Genomic DNA, 20,794 nt, shown 5'->3' with positions numbered 1-20,794 from the left:
TTTGAAATTAAGTATTTCACTCCATAAATGTACCTAAGAAATTAATTGAACAGAAAAAAAAAACAAATGTATGCAGAAAAGATGCTCATTACAATTTTATTGATAAGTCAAGAGCTGGACACCAAAGTGTTCACTACCAAGAAAATACCTATGTAAACTTATGGTACAACTTGATGAACTATTATAGACATTAAAATAATGATTACTAAAAAAACCCATGTGTAAGTATAGAAATTAAGTATATTTGAGGAAAATAAATAATATTCATATATACACTATTAAAACGAATAAAAATATATCTGTACGGTACTAGAAACAACTGAAAACTATGCTAAGTTTTGTTCTTGTTTTGTCCTCCCCAAAACAAAGTCAGTGTCTTAGTCCATCAGCTTGCAGTAACAAAATACAACAGAATGGGGAAGGTAGCTAATAAACAACCGGAATTTAGTTTTCACAACTCTGGAGGCTGAGAAGTTCAAGATCGAGATGCCAGCATGGCTGGGTAAAGGCCTTCTTCCTGGTTCACAGCTAGGGACTTTTCACATGGTGCAAGGGACTCTGTGGAACCTCCGTCCTCATGATTTAAGGCCCCACACCATTATACCATTGTCTCTGGGGGTTAGGATTTCAACATACTAGTTTGGTGGGGATATTCAGATATCAGAAATCAATTAAAAGGATTCAGCTCAGTTTTCCTCCTACTAAGGACCTAGCTGAAATAGTGTAAAACCAAAAATGACTAGACATTAGCCAGTAATTATTAAGTCAAACTACTTTTGTATGATGTATGCTGGGACCGAGTACACAGTACAGATTCAGACTCAATAGGACCTATATAACTTAAAACTCAACATTCAAAAAACTAAGACCATGGCATCACTTCATGGCAAAGAGATGGGGTGGGGGGAATCAAAAAACAGTGACAGGCTTTATTTTCTTGGGCTCCAAAATCACTGCAGATGGTGACTACAATCATAAAATTAAAAGACACCTGCTCCTTGAAATAAAAGCTATGACCAACCTAGACAGCATATTAAAAAACAGAGACATTACTTTGCCAACAAAGGTCCGCTGAGTCAAAGCTATGGTTTTTCCAGAGGTCATGTATGAATGTGACTGGACCATAAAGAGCTGAGCGCTGAAGGACTGATGCTTTTGAATTGTGGTTTTGGAGAAGACTCTTGAGAGTCCCTTGGACTGCAAGGAGATCAAACCAGCCAATCCTAAAGGAAATCAGTCCTGAATATTCTTTGGAAGGACGGATGCTGAAGCTGAAACTCCAATACTTTAGCCACCTGATGCAAAGAACTGACTCATTAGAAAATACCCTGATTTTGGGAAACACTGAAGGGAGGAAGAGAAGGGGATGAGAGAGGATGAGATGGTTGGATGTCATCACTGACTCGATAGACAAGAATTTGAGCAAGCTCCAGGAGCTGGTGATGGGCAGGGAAGCCTGGTGTGCTGCAGTCCATGGGGTCAACAAAGAGTCGGACATGACTGAGCTGAACTGATAAAACTAAGAAGCTAACTTTGCTCTCTCCCGAAGTATCAAGATGAGGAAAAACTGCAAATGAAAACTCAGGTGATTATAGAGAGGCCAGCTTGTCCACTCATTCATCTACTTCTCTCCCCTTTCTTTTTGAAAAAATTATCATAGAGTTGAAAAAATATCTTAATTTGATAGACTACTTATTAAAGTTATTTGTTATATTTTCTTAACTCTAAGTTGATTAAGTTTTTTGGATCAAATAAAATAACTCTCAAGAGAAAAAGCATACACATTTTTCCTCGTATTTTTAAGCTCCTAATTTATGTTCATTTAGGACTTTGATTCATAGATAACTTCAAACTCGATCCTAAACCAAGTTTTAGTAACTACATATCTAAGGCTATTATTTTCTAAATAACAAATGACACAGTATCAGAGTAATAATGTTAAACATCAGGCTAAATCAAAATATAAACAAATTTTTGCTTTAGTTGCTGATGATTATAAAATGAACTAAATATAAGCGTACAGACCTTTAGCTGTCCAAATCAAAGTCAGCACTAAGACACAGCAACAAACTTCTAGCTAGCAGATCTAGCTCATGTCACCCATTATGAGTTCCTAGTTGATTACACAGGCAAAAAATTAAAAATCTAAATCTTTAATAACCTGAAAAAAAGACTCCTCCTCCCATCTCCCATGAAAGTAATTTCTTTCCCCCTCCATATAATCTGAAAGTTCCTTCATTCAACTCTGCAAAAGATGACTTTTCCCCACTGCTGCTGCTGCTACTAAGTCGCTTCAGTCGTGTCCGACTCTGTGCGACCCCATAGACAGCAGCCCACCAGGCTCCGCCATCCCTGGGATTCTCCAGGCAAGAACACTGGAGTGGGTTGCCATTTCCTTCAATGCATGAAAGTGAAAAGTGAAAGTGAAGTCGCTCAGTCGTGTCCGACTCTTTGTGATCCCATGGACTGCAGCCTACCAGGGTCCTCCGTCCATGGGATTTTCCAGGCAAGAGGACTGGAGTGGGTGGCCATTGCCTTCTCCCTTCCCCACTGAAATTAGCTAATTTTTATGAAAGTGAAAGCTGTTCAGTCATATCCAACGCTTCGTGATCACACGGGACTGTAGTCCATGGAATTCTCCAGTCCAGAATACTGGAGAGGGTAACTTTTCTCTTCTCCAGGGGATCTTCCCAACCCAGTGATCGAACCCGGGTCTCCCACATTTCAGGCATGTTCTTCACCAGCTGATCCACAAGGGCCCAAGGATACTGGAGTAGGTAGCCTATCCCTTCTCCAGTGGATCTTCCCGACCCAGGAATCAAATCCAGGTCTCCTACACTGCAGGCGGATTCTTTACCAACTGAGCTATCAGGGAAGCCAATTTTGATGGAGAGACATCAAATCTACTTAAACGTATTTCCAAAATGTGCTCAGATGCTAAAATTGCTTTGAAAAATATACACAATAGAGATTTATATTATTTTTTTGTGTTGGAATGTTTAAATTTTAAGTGTTTCTGAAAAGCAGCTTTTCAACATTTAAACTCAAATACAATTTTTCCATCAGGTCCATAATCCTTTTCAAAAAGTAACCCTACCTTAAGGCTAAATGAAAATGAGTACTGATTATTTCATGAACATAGTACCTTTCTCCTCAAGAACTGAAAGTTCTTTTTAATATTCTCTTATCTCTAATCAAAAAATGTTATGGAGGGAGGAGGGAAGGTTACGTTTTATCTTTTAACATCCCGCTGAAGTAGGGACATGTTTTCCTGGCTTTACAGATGGAAAATCAAGCACAAAGTCAGGTTACATGACTTGCCGAAGTCTTAATGAGACAGTCAGTAGTAACCACAGATCATGTTAATTATGAATACCAAGTCAATTATAGAAATTCAGTGAATTTTGTTTCAAAAAGATCTTTATAACCGTATTAGGATTAAAGTATCCCCAAAATACAAAATGTTCTGTCAAAGACAATATCATTTATTCGGATAAAGCCCTATAGTATCAGTCAACATTTTGGTCAGTCTCTCAGAAAATTCTTTAAGTTCATGGTAAGTTCCAAATCTGGATAATTTATTCACATGTCTAGCTTCCTTTCTATTTCCTAATTACCAACACCATTATTATATGAGATCCTATCACTTCCAATACTCCCAACTCCTCCAGGATAAGCCCTTCCCTTTTCTTATCCTCTGTGACACCCTCCTTTTCAATTTCCAATTCCAAAACCCTTACTCCTGATTCTTAAAATTGCAGTGCAGATGTCAATAGTCATACTCAATTTTAAGCAGCTCATCCCACACACTAATTAAATACAATGGCCCTGGCTCAGGATTCCTCTCCACCTCAACTTCTGATACCAACCCAGGAAACTGAACAGCCATACTAGTGAACTTTTAAAATATCCTAAAAAATCCTGGTTCCTCTACTCCAACAACCTGTTTCTACTTTAATCTTCCATCATGTTACCACTCTGGAGTCTGTGTTCTTTGATCAAAATCTATCTTTTGATTTCCCTACTTGCCCTCTACCAGTTCTTTTTATCAAAACTTATAATCCCTCAAAACAGTTGTCACTTCTACTTGTCAACCTATCACTTCAAGCTTATTTTTTTTTTCTTCAAAATCTAGTCTGGCCATGAAATATATGAGGTACTGCTGCTGCTGCTGCTAAGTCACTTCAGTCATGTCCGACTCTGTGCGACCCCATAGACAGCAGCCCACCAGGCTCCCTCGTCCCTGGGATTCTCCAGGCAAGAACACGAGTGGGTTGACATTTCCTCCTCCAATGCATGAAAGTGAAAAGTGAAAGTGAAGTCACTCAGCTGTGTCCGACTCGTAGCGACTCCATGGACTGCAGCCTACCAGGCTCCTGCGTCCATGGGATTTTCCAGGCAAGAGTACTGGAGTGGGGTGCCACTGCCTTCTCTGATATGAGGTACAGTGTGGTATAAATATAGTGCAATTTGAATCTCAGTTCTACCACTCACTCTCTTGCATGGCTACAAGTAAGTTACTAAAACTCTTTTAAGTCTTGGTTATCTCAATTGTAAACTATGGATAATACTTAGTTCACATGGTCATTAGGAGGATTAAATCTAGCACAGTATCTGACCCAAGCAATTAAACAGTTTGCAAGACTCCTCTTTCCTGGGCCGTGCTCTCCCAATTAACAACCTTCCCTTATTTTTTGTTTTCCTCTTCTCCATTATCAACATCACCTCATTTAATAAATAATCTCAACTCCAAACTTCCCCCTAAACTTACATAATCTTGCTTTTTGCTGTCGCCATTTCATCACTTCCCATTTTGTCTAATTTCTCTCCTACCTCTCAAGACTTTTCTGTCTTTTATTGTCCCTTCTCTGCTGCTGCTGCTAAGTCGCTTCAGTAGTGTCTGACTCTGTGTGACCCCATAGACGGCAGCCCACCAGGCTCCTCAGTCCCTGGGATTCTCCAGGCAAGAACACTGGAGTGGGATGCCATTTCCTTCTCCAATGCATGAAAGTGAAAAGGGAAAGTGAAGTCACTCAGTCGTGTCCAACTCTTAGCGACCCCATGGACTGCAGCCTACTAGGCTCCTCCGCCCATGGGATTTTCCAGGCAAGAGTACTGGAGTGGGGTGCCATTCCCTTCTCACTCTCCCTTAAAAACACTCCTGATTCTCACTATTCATTTTCTATTACTTTTTAACATTATCCTTGGGCAATTCTTCACTGGCTTCAACTATAGGCATATTTTGCAGATATTGTAGTTCAGTTTCAGATTACTTAAATATCTTTTATGCTTGTTTTTCAGTTCCCCCTCCCCACCAGCCTCTCTTCTTGGAATGCCCCTCCTCTTCCCATTGCCCTCATCTCTGGCTGACTCCTAAATACCATCTCTTTTCTGAAGGCCTCCTTCACACACAACTCCCACTCTGCAGTTCATCAACGGTAAAATTACTTTCTTCTTAAGCCTTGAAGACTTCATAACCAGAGCACTCAGCACATTTCAGAGGGATCTAGTTCCCTTGCTGGATAGTGAAAGCAGTTATCAGGTTTTACTTATCTTTGTATCTCCAGGGCTAAAGAAAAGTCAAGTGCCTAATAGGCACTCAAATGTCACTGAACTGAGTTTCAAGAAAAAGTTACTAATGGTATCTGACATTAAAAACTAAGAAATCCATATATATAACTTAGCAACTAAAATTCTGAAATGCTTTTACATATAATTAAAGGGACAAACCCAGAACTGATCCCTAATTCCAATCTCAAAATACCAATGTAATTCACAACAGAACAGTGAAAGAAGTTTGGTGATTTTATGCCAAAGTTAATCATTAACATTCTGATGTGGTAAAAGTTATAACTTTGAAAAAGTAGCATCAAAAAAGTCAAAGTTCACTAAATTCCATCTAAAGTTTGGTAATCCAACTATTGGATACTAAAACATTAACAAATACTGCGTATTTGTGAAATTAATCTCTAATCAAGTGAAGAGACAAACAAAATGTGTCTAATCATAAGTATAGTATCATTATATACTACCAAGAGACAATTAAATTCTGCATTCCAAGTCATAATGCCCTTTATTGAAACTATAATACCTGTTTCACAGATAACATTTAGCAATAAAATGATAAAACTGATATTAAAATTTCATTTCCAATTACTCTTAAATTTAGAAATGCTTATTCTTCACACTCTAAATATAGAAAGAAAATGCCTTCCAAAGTAATTTTAAAATTTCATATACTAGGTAATTTCTACTGTTCAATCCTACATTTACAAGCAACATGGATGATCTATTAAATGTGGATTTGCAAAGTACAAAGAAAGTCACTCAGGATTCTTGAACTAAAAGCAATCCTAAAAAGTGGATCAAATACAATCTCATTTTAAATCAGAAAAAGTAAAATTCTAGGAAGCAGAAAAATAATATAAATCCATATTTATGAACATTTATATTATAAATCTATAAAGTATGGACATTCACTTCCCTACTATAAGCAGAGACCAAATGACAATCTGGCATTTAAGATTGTATCATTCGTTTTCCTTGTTCTTCAAATGTGACAAACTATATTGATTTTCTCATGTTGACATTCTTGCAATCTCACAATAAATCCAGTTTGACTGTGAGGCTTTGTTGTTTTTAGTTCACTGAATTGTGTTTCATTTGCTACTTTTTGAAAATTCTCAGCCAGTATCTCTCAGTATTTCCTCTCCCCCATTATTTCTTCTTTTGGAACTGTTAGCTGCATCTTGGACTTGTTCATCTTATTGTTCACATTTCTTAACCTTCCTATTCTATATCTCTTTCTTTGGGTTCAGTCTTTAGGACCTCAGTCATAGTAGGAAGATTTTAACCTTTTGTGCCATGGACCTCTTTGGCAGTTCTAGTGAGGTCAATGGCCTCCTTTCTCAGAATATTAAAGATTTTAAATAAAATATGTAAGATTACAAAATTATATTGAAATAATTATCAAAATATTTTAAATTTTGGTGCTTTCTTCGGCAGCACATATACTAAAATATTTTTAATTTTAATAGAGTAGTAATGTTCCTGTATTAACATATTAAAATGCAAGCCCTACCAATGGCTTAATAACTATAATAATTTCAAACTAGTGATGGCAGTAAGTGCTATTTCAAGATATTTGAAACAACCAAACAGGAAATGTACTGTATGGGGAAAAAACATGAATCTATTGGTGTTATGCACTGAACTGAATCTCTCCAACAAGACGTTAGGTCCCAACCCCCAGTACCACAGCAAGTGACCTCATTTGGAAAGACGGTCACCATAGATGTAATTAATTAAGAGAAGGTCATAGTGGAGTTGAGTGGGCTCCTAATCCATTATGACTAGTGTCCTTAAGAGAAGATGGCCATGAGACACATGTAGCACTTTGTTAGACCAGCCCTGCGAAACTAACATAGTTGCTGTCTCAAGTACCTCTAACCCTGCTATGGTTGCTGGTATTTTCTTCAATTATGAATGCAGACATATTTCAGGTAGAGATTAGTAAAAGCACTCTGAGACATAAGCCCTTATGTCTACATCAATTACCATCTCAGTCTGAGATCCAGTACTCATTAACTATGCTTTAACAAAAATAATGAACTATGTTTAAACAAAAATATACCAACAATTTTTTTTCCTTCCCATTACAGACCATTCTGAGTGCCACAAAAACAACACCTTGTGGGTCTGTTAAGACTTTGGTTCTAGACTCTAAAATGAGATGCCACTATCACACAAAACTTGTAATAAACAGCAAGTTAAACTTAAAAGAACAATTCATTATCTGAGTTAATTTCTTACACTGTATAAATGTGAAATTATCCTCTAGTGTTAGATTAACATTTGTGTGAATAACCAAATGAAAAGACTGACTTTTGACACTTCTAGGCCAGTAAGTAAAGCATGAGAGCTGGTATCTTAATACATTCCTCTTAAGATCTACCCCAAAAGCCTTTTGTTCACTTATTCATCTAAAGACCACATTTATTTAAGAAAATAAAAGTTTTCCATCTGTGATGAATATTATCAAAGACACAGGGTTATTAAATTAAGCTCAAAATGAGGAAGCCTTTAGAGATTAGGAATGCACCAACTGTTTCCAAATGTATCTTGGTTCTTCAAAATTCATGCTTCTACTTCATCATCCTATGAGATCTACTGGAAGTTTTTCATTTGCTTAAACATATCAAAATCAACAATCTCATAAAACTGACCAATTAACAAATACATATGTTACATGTATTAGCCTATGTAGTCTAATACATGGAGAAGGCAATGGCACCCCACTCCAGTACTCTTGCCTGGAAAATCCCATGGATGGAGAAGTCTGGTGGGCTGCAGTCCATGGGGTCGCTAAGAGTCGGACACAACTGAGCGACTGCCCTTTCACTTTTCACTTTTCACTTTCATGCATTGGAGAAGGAAATGGCAGCCCACTCCAGTGTTTTTGCCTGGAGAATCCCAGGGACGGCAGAGCCTGGTGGGCTGCCGTCTCTGGGGTCGCACAGAGTCGGACATGACTGAAGCGCCTTCGAAGCAGCAGCAGTCTAATACATTAGACTGACTTACAGTGTGTCTATCTCTGTATTACTTTAGGATAATTTAGAACAAGAAGAGCCCATGATGATGATTAGTTCAAATTCCTTGATTTACAAGTTAACAAACTGAGGGCCCCAAAGGCTGTCACTTGCCCAGAATCAGAGAATAAATTAGGTACAGTTAGGACAGAAACTCAACTCCCAAGTCCAAGACCAATGTTCTTTACATTATAGTGGTGTCTGACTCTTTGTGACCCCAGACAGCAGCCCACCAGGCTCCTCCATTAATGTAATTCTCCAGGCAAGAATACTGAAGTGGGTTGCCATGCCTTTCTCCAGAGGTCTTTCCAACCCAGGGATGGAACCTGGGTCTCCCACATTGCAGGCAGATTCTTTACCATCTGAGCCACCAGGGAAGCCCCGCATAAAAGCTGGTGAGAGTTACATAAATTATTAATGCCTTTTATATGATCATTTTAATCCTCTTTATATTTAAAAACAGTGCAGTTGCTCTACAACCAACTAACAAGTTTTCTGTTTTCTAAAAAATCAATTTTATTATCCAGACATTTAAAAAATAGGAATACAATCTCATTTCCACCTTCAAAGTGGGCAAAAATTTTTTTCAAAGAGAATTGGACAGACATTTCAAGGCATAAGCAGTCTCATACGTTGAGTCTTCTTTTCTAGAGAGCAATTTAGCAGAAAGAGTAGGACAACTTAAAATTTGCATATTTTATTCAATCTCTAGACGATTTCAAGGAGAAAAAGGTATAGATTTGGATGAAGACACAACTTAGGATCAAAGGCAGCACTGTTCAGAAATAACAGAAAAATAGTAGATCAATTAAAATATGGTATACACTGAATATAATGTAGGTGTTAAAAATTATGTTTTAGGAAATATTTAATGATACCAGAAAATATTCATATATATTAAGGTATGACAGTACCCTACTATGCAACTCTACTTTGCTGAAACTACATGTGTATACATAAATTACATAATACATGTGTAAAGCATTTATCACAGATTTTTACTCTTGGCACATAGTAAAAACCAGATAAATGAACACGATTCATGGAGAGTTTGACTATGTATCAAATGTTTAAATACTGTTATGTGAATGGCAGAAATGCAAATACATTACTTATTCACTTTAAAGACCAGTTTGTGCATCATTTGAAATAAACTATCACTCTTGCATGGAGGATTTTTTGTTGTTTTTAGTAACACTTTTAACGCAGTTACAGTTCCTACTGAAGGCTGGAGAAGAAAAGCAGACTTTCACCAACCTTCCCCAAGTGTGGCATTGTGTAAGACGGAAGTGTTACAGGCTTACAGAATTACTTACTTAGTTTAAATACATTACTTACTTGATTAAATATATACCCACAATCAACCTCTGAGAACTATTTATTTCTCTCTCTACACATAACTCTAATTTCAAATAAGCATGTACTAGAAGGTTTCAAAATGAGGCCTCTAAAGGCCTTGATTTTACCACAATGACTATCTAGAAAAGGTTAATGGTTTTTTAAGACACTGGTAATCTGCACTCTTTTTAAAAGTCAAAATCAGGTGAAAAACATACAAGTGTTAAGAACAGTCTCTAATTACCTATTGATTATGGATTTTTAAAAAAGAGAGAAAAGAAAAAGGAAAAAATATACATAAGGCTCCAATAAAAACCATATATTAGGGCAATTTCAAACTATGCTAAGGCTTTAAGGGCATCTACCATAACATCTGTTTCTTCCTAATACATGTAATTATAAATAATAAATTTTCCACTTGAAAACATTATAAAGAGCAGATACCTAAATTATCAGGATAAAGTCTACATTCCAAAGAAGTTCACTCTTTCTGATTTACCTACTGTACTAACAATGCAGACTCTAATAAAACTGATTATCAGACGAACACATCACTTTCTAAAACAAAAAAAAGTAAAACCCACAAGAGTTTGTCCCCACGAAGAGTTAACATCTCATGGCAAAAATGGTATGTTAAAACACACTATTCTTGACCTATCAAAATTAACATAACAAAGCCCCTAGCAGGAAAAAATTTAATAACAAGCCAGGATAAATTAGTGAAAACATAATTCTTAAGTCTGAGAGAGATAATTTCCAAATTGTCCCATACTAAGTACATTAATTATTTTAAAGGCAATTTTACCATTAATAAATATTGTCATTAGGAGCTTCGAATATCAAAATCTCTGAGATTAAATCACCGGGAATATTTATATTCATTTTTAGTGCAAAAGCAGTTATCATTCACTGGTAATCACTACAACAAAAAACTTGTACTCTCAATTTGTCCATGGTAAGTATTACAAGAGTCCACTTAAAAACTGTATTTTACAAGTGTGTCAATTCACATTTCCATATTAGCGTTTCTATCAGCTGCATCCATAAAAGGAGGTATTCAATATTTTACTTTAAATATGGTAATTAGTCTTCCCCCACCCCCAAAATAGAACCTGACATTTTGATCCAGGCTACTTTCTTAAAAGAAGGTATCAGCAAAAAGTACCGTCATTCTGTTCACGGGTTTTAGCAGTTTTTCTCTTAACTAAGCGTTATCTGAGATACTTCTTGATCTCTCTCAAAGTAGGTCTAATCTGCGGAAGGCTGTGAGACAGTGTACAGCACTGTGAATGGCCAGCCAGGTATTTTATGAATGGAGGCGATCACGTGATCCCAGCACCTCCCCGAACTGATATTTCCCACATAACTGTGTCAACATTCTGAGAACAGGGGTAGTTGTTTGTGTGGGCGCATATTTTTGAATTTAACCTATAACTTCGATTTCTCCTTACTTTCTGAACTCAAAACTTTACATTAAGACTGGCAGTTGAGCTTCAAATTTCTTCCTGGGAAATCCTTTCAAGATGTCCAAGGTGATGGATGTTTAATTATTTTTTTATGAATGAAAAGTGTGCTATGCAAATGAGGGCGATTCACAAAAAGAGAGAGAACATGGCGGCCACTTCTGCTTCTAGACTGCACTGACACTGCAGCAATCCACCTTCTCCCACACCCCGCTCGTCAAAAGAGCGTGTTGTGGATGGGGGCTGGGGGGGACGCTGCTCTGCATTTCCCAAGCTATTTTATGTTAAACAAGCCTAGGCTTTGGACTTTAAAGCTCTCAGAAAGGTCTGACTCGAGGAATGTTCTTTACTTAAAGGAATGCGTCCTAGGACTAGTCCTAACTCACTTAACTCTTTCCAACCCTTCGAAGATAAACAAAACTTGAATTTAATAACAAGAAAACGGACACTAATATTCTCTTGGAATTAAATTCCATCTCAATAGAAAACTGTTGCAGCCTCATTATTCCTCCAGGCAGCTGTTATGTTACAGCAAAATATTTAAAAGGCAAAGTATTTTGCTTGGAAAACATAAGGACAGCCCAAATAAACAAAAACTTAAGCTGAGATGTTCTACAAGTTAATGAATGAAGTCATCAACATGTTCAGCAATGTAAACACTGTTAAATTGACGTGAACGGTGTGTTTCAATGTAGCTGAAAGATAAAATTTAGATTTCAAAATTTTCCTATGCTCCTCATAAAGACAAGTCCAGCGTTCGCAAAAGCAAAATAGAATAGTTCAACATCGTCCACACTTCAGGTGTCCCCAAAGCTACAGAAATTATAAAAATGCTTCCCTAGCTCCATTTTTTACAAAAATTTTACAGGTCATAAGTTTAAAAAGGGTGAGGGGCGGGGGGAGGCTTAATCGGTATTTAAGAAACACTGACTCATCGAATTAAGATTCAAGTGCAGTTTGATGCAGGAGGTGCTCCCACACATTAGTTTCCAAGTGAAACAGCTATAAAGGAGGCAAAATGGATATTTAAGGTATGTTGATTGGTGTGCTAAAGTGAAAAAGGACAGGCCAGAGGTCTTCCAGTCACCGGGTGGGATAATTGCTACCCCTCCTCCATCCATCCATATTATTCCATCTCATGGACAAACAATTGCCATCCCTGGCCAAATTCAATACCTTCTCCCAGAAGAAAGCAACTAAATGCTGGGGGTGGGGGTCCGGGGTTCCTGCCATTAAATAAAATGGCTCAAGAAATCAAATGTTTTCTCTAGAACAAGATGCACTCGAACTCTCCACGGTTGCAAGCACCCAAGTCCCCGAGGAGGTCTGGGGAGGCGTCGAGGGAAAATGGGGCGGTGGGGGCGGTTAGTAATCAAAATCAGTGAGGTGCTTACTCGTTGTCAGAAGTCGCCGTCTCCTCGCTCATCTTTCCCTCACCGCGATCCGATCTGGAGATGGAGGAGCAACAGCAGGCAGAGGAGCAGCAGCAGCACTGAGGGGCAGGAGGCAGCGGCGGCCGGGGGGGCGCGGGGGCAGCGGCTCAGGGGCCTCACCATGGTGGATGCCTCACCCGGAATGGTGCCCCCCCAGCCGGGAACTCCGGCCACCCCCGCAGGGGGGTGGCGGCGACAACCTCCACCGTGGCGACCCCAGCCTCTTCCCTCGCCTCAGCGTCCAGCCAAAGGATCCGAGGAGGCCGGGGAGGGTGGGAGCCAAGCAGAAAAGGAAGGGGGGGCTGCGAAGGTGGACTGGAGACCGGCTCCTCGGGCCACGGGTGGAGCGCGGCGGGGTCCGGCCAGGAAGGAGCAGGCAGGAGGACTGAGAACCCAGGAGCAGAGGCGGCGCTTCCCTCAGGGATGCGGCGAGGAGGAAGCAAGGATCCGCTTGGTGGGGGCCGGCGGGGGGGTGCCGAGGCCAGGCTCCGGGCGGCGGCGACGCGGTCCTGCCGGAGCCCACCCCACCATCTCCCGCCTCGCCGCCGGCTGCCCGCTCAGCCCCGGACGGCGATCGGGCCGGTCCTTCCGGACGAGCAGAAGCGGGCGAGGGGCCTCACGGCGGCGGATTCCTCCAGAGACGCTCCGGCCGGGACGACTCCAGAAGAGGGAGGAGGGGGCGGCGGGGCGCGTGTGAGGCAGGGTCGGGCGAACGTATCGCCCTCACCCGGGTCGGAGAAGAGCGGCACGCCCGAGGGGCAGGGTCCCGAGAAGAGGCGGGAGAGCGAGGAGACCCGCCGCGGGTGCCCCACCAGACGGTGCCCACCAGCAGCTCCGCGGGCCAGCTCCTCACGCTCGCCAGAGGGGAGCCGCGAGGGGGGCGGCGGAAGCGCTCACGCCGCCCGCTCCTTCCGCCGCCGCCGCTGCCCGAACCGGGGGCGCCCGCGGGAGAAGGAGGCGAAGTAGTCCCTGGCGATTTCTGCAGGCCGCCGGCTTCCCGGAGGGCCAGAGCGGGTACGGGGCGGGGTTGCCGCGCGGGGTGCCCGGACTGAGAGGGCGTGTAAGTAGGAGGACTAAAAGCTGCGACCTCCGGACGAATCACTGCAACTCGAAGTCGTGTGCAGCATAGCAAGTTTCAGGAAAGTAGTTCCCTCCTCCCTTCATTTCCCAAATCGTTGTCGAGCCACCGAGCGGGGAGAGGAGGAGGGAGGCGGAGGGATACGCAGGCACCGTGCTCGTGTGCGTGCGCGCGCTCCAAACTCTTGGCACGCCGCGAAAGGGGGCGGGGGTGGGAGCTGCACGGGGAGCCGCTCGGGAGGTTGCATTGTTGCGGCGCGCTGCTCCCCGTTACTTGCTTTGGAATATCCTGGTTGTTTGAACAGAAAAGCTAGAGTGACAGTGTGCTCCAGGAGGAAACTGGAGGCCGCTCTGTTCTGCTATGTGTTTGTATGTGTGTGTGTGTGTTTTCCTTGCAAAGAATGGAACTGGCATGAGTTCATCTTTAGTTGGTGGGGGTTGGAGAGAGGGACTGTACAAAGAGAGCTCCGCCTGCTGTCCCTCTGCTTGCACTGCTGCAGTCTCCTAGCTGCATGCCCAGAGTGTGTGTGTATGAGAGAGAGAAAGAGCGAGAAGAGAAAGAGTTTTAATATCTTGGATTCTTACTGCGCAAGGGGTATGCTGCGCGGGGCATTCATCTCTGTAAGCTAGACTGGTTGTTAATGGAGAACGACTCCCATTGAAGCCCTGGGTAGGCGTGTTACAAGAATCTGGCGCAGCCAGAAGCACAGGAAATAACTCCCGCTGCGAGTGAGGTTGCATAACTATAGCGCAGAAGATGCCTCTGTGGCACGCACGAACTGCTTAACGGAGGCGGAACGATTATTCAATAGGCAGCTGTCACGTTTGCATTGTTAGAGGGCAGTGTGTGCGTTCAGCTCAAAAGGTTTTTGCACAGAAACCTGCTGGGGTTGCGGGCTGGAGTCGAGGTCTGCGGGACCGGAGGACTCAGAGTTCCTGTCTGCAAATTCTATTATGCCTTCTCTACCTAGAAAGCCAGCCTATACATGATCTGGCCTGGGGGACTGAGTCCCAAGTTTCTGACTCATCTCCCTAGGTATCAGTCTAGCTCTGTACGCAGTGCTTGTCTGTCGTTCTTAGGTTTGTGCGACCTGAGAATGAAGGTCGTTGCTCCTGCCACCCTGAAGGGTAGGACAGTTCCTGAGGAAGAAGAAAGTGGGAGAACTCCTCAACAAACCATCACTCCTCTTGCTATCTCCAGAAAGTGTCATGGTCGCTGTTCTCAGGAGCCCCACACTAGCCTACTAACAGTGTTTTGGACGTTATTATTTTAGTGACAAAGTCATGTCCGACTCTTTGCGACCGCGTGGGCTGTAATCCACCAGACTCCTCTGTCCATGGGATTTCCCAGGCAAGAATACTGGAGGGGGTTGCCATTTCCTTCTCCAGAGGAACTTCCTGACTCAGGGATGGAATCCCAGTCTCTTGTCGTGGCAGGCGGGCTCTTTACTGCTGAGCCACCAGGGAAGCCTGTTTGGACACAGTAGGTGTTTAATAAACGTTTGGGGGAATAAAGTTTAGTCAGTCTGCCCAGAAAACTACTCTATTGATTTCTAAGGTTTCTTTATGTAACTCTTGCTTCCAGCCTCAAAGCAGAATTGTCCTTTCTCAGAGGGAGGAAGGGGCTGTGCTGATTACAGGAAGAGATAAAGGGATCCTCCATAGTCAGAGGTTACCTCTGTTACCTCTGAACCTGTGTTTTGGTCTTGTTTCTGCAAGGAACTTTTAACTGCGGGTATTGGTACTAGCCGGCTCTCCTTCCAGTGCTACTGCTCACCACTTTGGCAGCTCCGATTTGAATCAAGTCCCATCAGTTTTAATTTGTGTTCTAGACAGTTTGTATTCCAGGCAAGTTCCTTAAACTCTGTGCCTGTGTCAATTGGGCTAATAGTACCTAATTCCTAGAGTAGCTGTACTGATTAATGAGGTGATAATATACAGAAAGCACTTAGAACAGACTTAGAACTCAGTAAGTCTCACTGTTACCGTGATTTTGTAGAACAGAGATAATAATAAACTCCATGACAAGGTGGTAGCAGTTGCTCTGAAAGTTCAATGTAAAGTGTTCGGTAGCCAGTTGCTTCCTATAACAGAAAACCATTGGTTTTCTTCCATGTACCACACTTGCTGGACACATAGCCTGGTCCCTAATAAGCCATCAATAAATCATAGCTCTTGGGATTATTATGGGTGAGTACAATATAAGTTGGATCACTTGCAAAAGCCTCCTTTTCTTTTGAAGATTTGTGTCTTTGAGGTTCAAGTCCATCAGGCAATGTATCAATTACAGGGTTTGAGAAAAGATATGTAAACCATCTTGGCTGTCATGTGCAAGGCACTGTGCTGGCCACTTATACACATGTTCCTTACCTAAGGGGCAAGATATGATCAACAGCTTGAATTAAGGCTTTCCAAATTGTTCTCAATCGCATAACCAAGACACAGTCGCCAATCTGGTCACTGCTTTTAGAGTTTCCCAGGTCTTTCTCAGGACACTTTAGTGCCCTTCTTTAAAGGGTACACTTGTAACTGTCTTCTCAACCAGTTGTTGAAGATCTTACTAACTTTAAAAGAAAAATTGTCTATATAGCCAGAGCTCTGAGTCTTCTACCCTGAAAACATCAAAAGTGGTCCTACAATGAGGTTCAGAGCCCAGAGGTCTTCTAGTCTGACTGACTATTAGCAACTGCCCTGGACAGGGAGGCCTGGCGTGCTGCGATTCATGGGGTCGCAAAGAGTTGGACACGACTGAGCGACTGATCTGATCTCATCTGATCTGGTCTATCCCAGTGTTAGGACCTTAAGAGGTACTAGACACATAACAACAAAATGCATTGTGTGAGACCTTGTTTGGATCCCGATTTAAACAAATATTTTCAAATTTGAGATTGAGGAAGTGGAGACTGATGATTATAAAGAATTGGTGTTGTGTTTGTGCTTTTTACATCCTTATCTTTCAGAAATATGTAATGATGTGATATCTGAGATTGGCTTCAGGATAAGCCAGTGGGGTCAGGAGTGGAGAGAAGTATTCAAGTGTTTAAATGAAACAAGATTGGTTACTCTGTACTATTTTATATATTTGAAATTTTCCATCATAAAAATTTTTTTACACTGCAAGCACTGCTTTAATGCAGATTCCTAGGCCCCACTTCAGAGATTGTGATCAGCAGATTGGCAGTGGGACAGAGAAATCTGCTTTTTCAGAAGCATGCCAGGTGCCTGGTCCTTCTTAGCTCTTCACTGTCTTCTCCCGCTTTCCTTGCAACTACTTGTGTCACCCCATCTCTGAACACACCGCTTACTGAGAGTTCATTCCAGAGAACACAAAAAAGAGTAGTCCAAGGTATATCACAGGCTAAAGCATATATTGATCAAGGCTGGAGGGCTGGTTCAACAGGGAGGGTGGATCCAGTAAGACTTGACAAGCCACATGAGAAGATAAATATAGACCGAAATTTCACCTAAGTCCCAACTCCATTCAGATGGTATAGCTTCCAGAGAACACTAGTCAAGAAGGAGTCAATGGCCAAGTCAAGGGTCAGCAGGGCAGGGGACACATGTTTGCTCGGCTGTGTTTGCTCAGGTGGGTCTTTGGAAAGAGGCCAGTCACAATAGCTGGTGCTCACAGGTGGTTCTTGGGACTGTTGTCCTCAGGTTTAGGAATCAGCCACAGGCTAACAGGAATTAGCCTGTTGTGTGTATGTGTGCTAAGTCCCTCAGTTGTGTCCAACTCTTTGTGACCAGAGACGATTAATTACCGAAAGCATCCATGAACCAACAGCACAGTTGCCAACTAATTGCCAGTATAGAGCATTATCAAAGTACAAGTGGGTTTTGGGTTCCATGCAGGTGTCAGACCAGGGTTCACAAGCAGAGGAAAAGTGTCCTGCTCTTGTGGAGGCGCTGATAGATGGCAGGTAGCACTCCAAGGCTTTCTCCGTCTTTCGAGACCACTTGATCCATAGTGATTATCTTTCTTCTGTACTCAGAATTTGTTTTCACAAGTTCTTTTTTTTTTCTTCACTGTTTTATACTTGTATTGATAACCATCTCCCCTTTCCTAATCAACTTTTTTGACTTCATGTTTATTTTAAAGGCTTGAAGGCAGAGGCTGCATTTCATGTTTTTTGGCATTCTCTTTAGCAGTGATTTTCAGTAATGGAGGCTTTTCAAATATCATGCAAAGGCCTTATGCATGTATAAAGATGAAGCTGTATTGACTGACACTTCGATGGCAATCAGGAGTCCCTTCTGGCTTCCGATTGTGACTTCAACACTACTGCACTTCAGTGTTTCACACACACTGTTCCTTGCACTAATAAGCTCTCAGCAGGTATTTGTATTTTTGGAAAGCCAAAAGGAGACAGCCATGCCAACATTTAAAGTTCTAACGGTACATAAAATATATGTACACATTGCCATTTCTAAAATTACTCTTAACATTACTTCTTAGCAGATGTTATTAAAATTTTGTATTTTAAAACTGTAGTTAATATGTACCTAGATCAAAGGGAACTCTTTCTTCATGCTGTACTTTGTTTAATGAATAATTTTTTTTTAAGTGTAACCAGTCTCTTGGCTAATGAGCTTGGCCTCTCAGTGGAATTACTAAATGGTAACCATGTTTCTAAATAGTTTCCTTGCCTCTGGCATGAGTCTGTTTCTCCATCACTAGGGTTTCCATGTTCTTCCAAACTAATACAAAGTATAAAGAATCAGTATGCTATTTTATTTTTCTCCCAAAGGACTGCACTTGTTGGTCTGGTAGTATCCGGTAAGTGTGAAATCAGTTTACATGTAATGCTATAACTGCCTTTTACAGGAAGTTTCCAAGAGATTACAAGCAGTACAAGGGAAATGAGCAGTCTGTGATTTCCTTTCTTTTTCAGTATAATCTTAGCAGGGAGGATGCTTACGGGGGCCCATGCTACTAAATAAAGCACTCCTCCCTTAAACCATCGTTCTCCCAAATGGCTTTGGAATGCTCATGCCTTGAAGGTTATATCCCATTTCAACAAAAATGAACGATTGACATATCCGTTACATAACATTACCAAGGCCACGTGCATGCAACACAAGTTCAATACAACAAAAGAATCTGGGCAGTTCCTTGAATTCTGTTTTAAATATGGCATATCACTTCCTTTTAGTTAGTAACAAATAATGTGCCATTGCATAGAATTTTAAAACTTACAAGGCCCTTCAGGAAGTTACTTTCCTCACACTCTTATCCACTAGGCATTTTATTAACTCCAATTTACAGACAGAATTAGTACTGAAGATCAGAGAGGTTAGGTGACTTGCCAAAGGCCATACATTAGTGAGAATGTAGCTAGAGGTGAAGGCAATGGCACCCAACTCCAGTACTCTTGACTGGAAAATCCCATAGATGGAGGAGCCTGGTGGGCTGTAGTCCATGGGGTCGCGAAGAGTCGGACACGACTGAGCGACTTCACTTTCCCTTTTCACTTTCATGCACTGGAGAAGGAAATGGCAACCCATTCCAGTGTTATTGCCTGGAGAATCCCAGGGACGGGGGAGCCTGGTGGGCTGCCGTCTCTGGGGTCGCACAGAGTCGGACACGACTCAAGCGACTTAGCAGCAGCAGCAGCAGCAGCTAGAGGTGAAACTCAAATTTTCTCCTTTGAAAGCCTGTGTGTGTGTGTCTGTGTATTATGTTATTATAAAACATAATATTATATTATATCAATGTTATATTATTATCAAAGACAGGATCCTTCATGGGATATTCTTTCTATTTCAAGTTAGTATTACTATAGATGATGACTTGGTAGGAGAACTCTGCTTTTGATAAAAGGAGGATTGAATTCCCTGGCTGTTCTTAGCTGCGTTCTGTGGGTGTCAGGCACGTGTATTCCTTTATCCTATCAGTTCTCCGAATGTGATCTGAACACTTCTGGGGTCTCTTTTGCAGATTGGTATGGCACCCCACTCCAGTACTCTTGCCTGGAAAATCCCATGGATGGAGGAGCCTGGTAGGCTGCAGTTCATGGGGTCACTAAGAGTCGGGCACAACTGAGCGTCTTCACTTTCACTTTTCACTTTCATGCATTCGAGAAGGAAATGGCAACCCACTCCAGTGTTCTTGCCTGGAGAATCCCAGGGACGGGGGAGCCTGGTGGGCTGACGTCTATGGGGTCGCAGAGTCGGACACGACTGAAGTGACTTAGCAGCAGCAGCAGCTAATTCTAGGGACTTCCCTGGTGGCTCAGATGGTAAAGTGTCTGTCTACAATGCAGGAGACCTGGGTTTGATCCCTGGGTTGGGAAGATTCCCTGGAGAAGGAAATGGCCACCCACTCCAGTACTCTTGCCTAGAAAATCCCATGGATAGAGGAGCTTGGTGCAGGCTACTGTCCATAGGGTCACAAAGAGTTGGCTAGGAAGAAGGCAATGGCACCCCACTCCAGCACTCTTGCCTGGAAAATCCCATGGATGGAGGACCCTGGTAGGCTGCAGTCCATGGGGTCCCTAAGAGTTGGACACGACTGAGCGACTTCACTTTTCTCTTTCATGCATTGGAGAAGGAAATGGCAACCCACTCCAGTGTTCTTGCCTGGGGAATACCAGGGACAGCGGAGCCTGGTGGGCTGCCGTCTATGGGGTCGCACAGAGTTGGACACGACTGAAGCGACTGCGACTTAGCATAGCATAGCATGGCATAGGAAGAAGGAAGTGGTACCCCACTCCAGTACTCTTGCCTGGAAAATCCCATGGATGGAGGAAGGAACCTGGTAGGCTGTAGTTCATGGGGTCGCACAGAGTCGGACACGACTGAGCGACTTCCCTTTCATTTTCACTTTCATGCATTGGAGAAGGAAATGGCAACCCACTCCGGTGTTCTTGCCTGGAGAATCCCAGGGACGGGGGAG

At 42.1% G+C, this 20,794-nt stretch overlaps 1 protein-coding gene across 1 annotated transcript in view; it reads right to left on the bottom strand.

Moving 5' to 3' along the window:
* SPRED1 (sprouty related EVH1 domain containing 1) overlaps positions 1 to 13,704 on the bottom strand; it is a 121,638-nt gene extending 107,934 nt beyond the window's left edge. The window contains exon 1 of the mRNA XM_019968489.2: positions 12,784 to 13,704. Within this exon, the coding sequence (XP_019824048.1) occupies positions 12,784 to 12,815 (32 nt within the window). The 5' untranslated portion in view covers positions 12,816 to 13,704. The remainder of the gene's footprint in view (positions 1 to 12,783) is intronic.
* Between the last annotated feature and the right edge of the window lie 7,090 nt (positions 13,705 to 20,794).

This window comes from Bos indicus, chromosome 10, assembly GCF_029378745.1.
Source record: "Bos indicus isolate NIAB-ARS_2022 breed Sahiwal x Tharparkar chromosome 10, NIAB-ARS_B.indTharparkar_mat_pri_1.0, whole genome shotgun sequence".
Taxonomy (NCBI): Eukaryota; Metazoa; Chordata; class Mammalia; order Artiodactyla; family Bovidae; genus Bos; species Bos indicus.
This window is presented reverse-complemented; position numbering and strand designations above follow the sequence as displayed.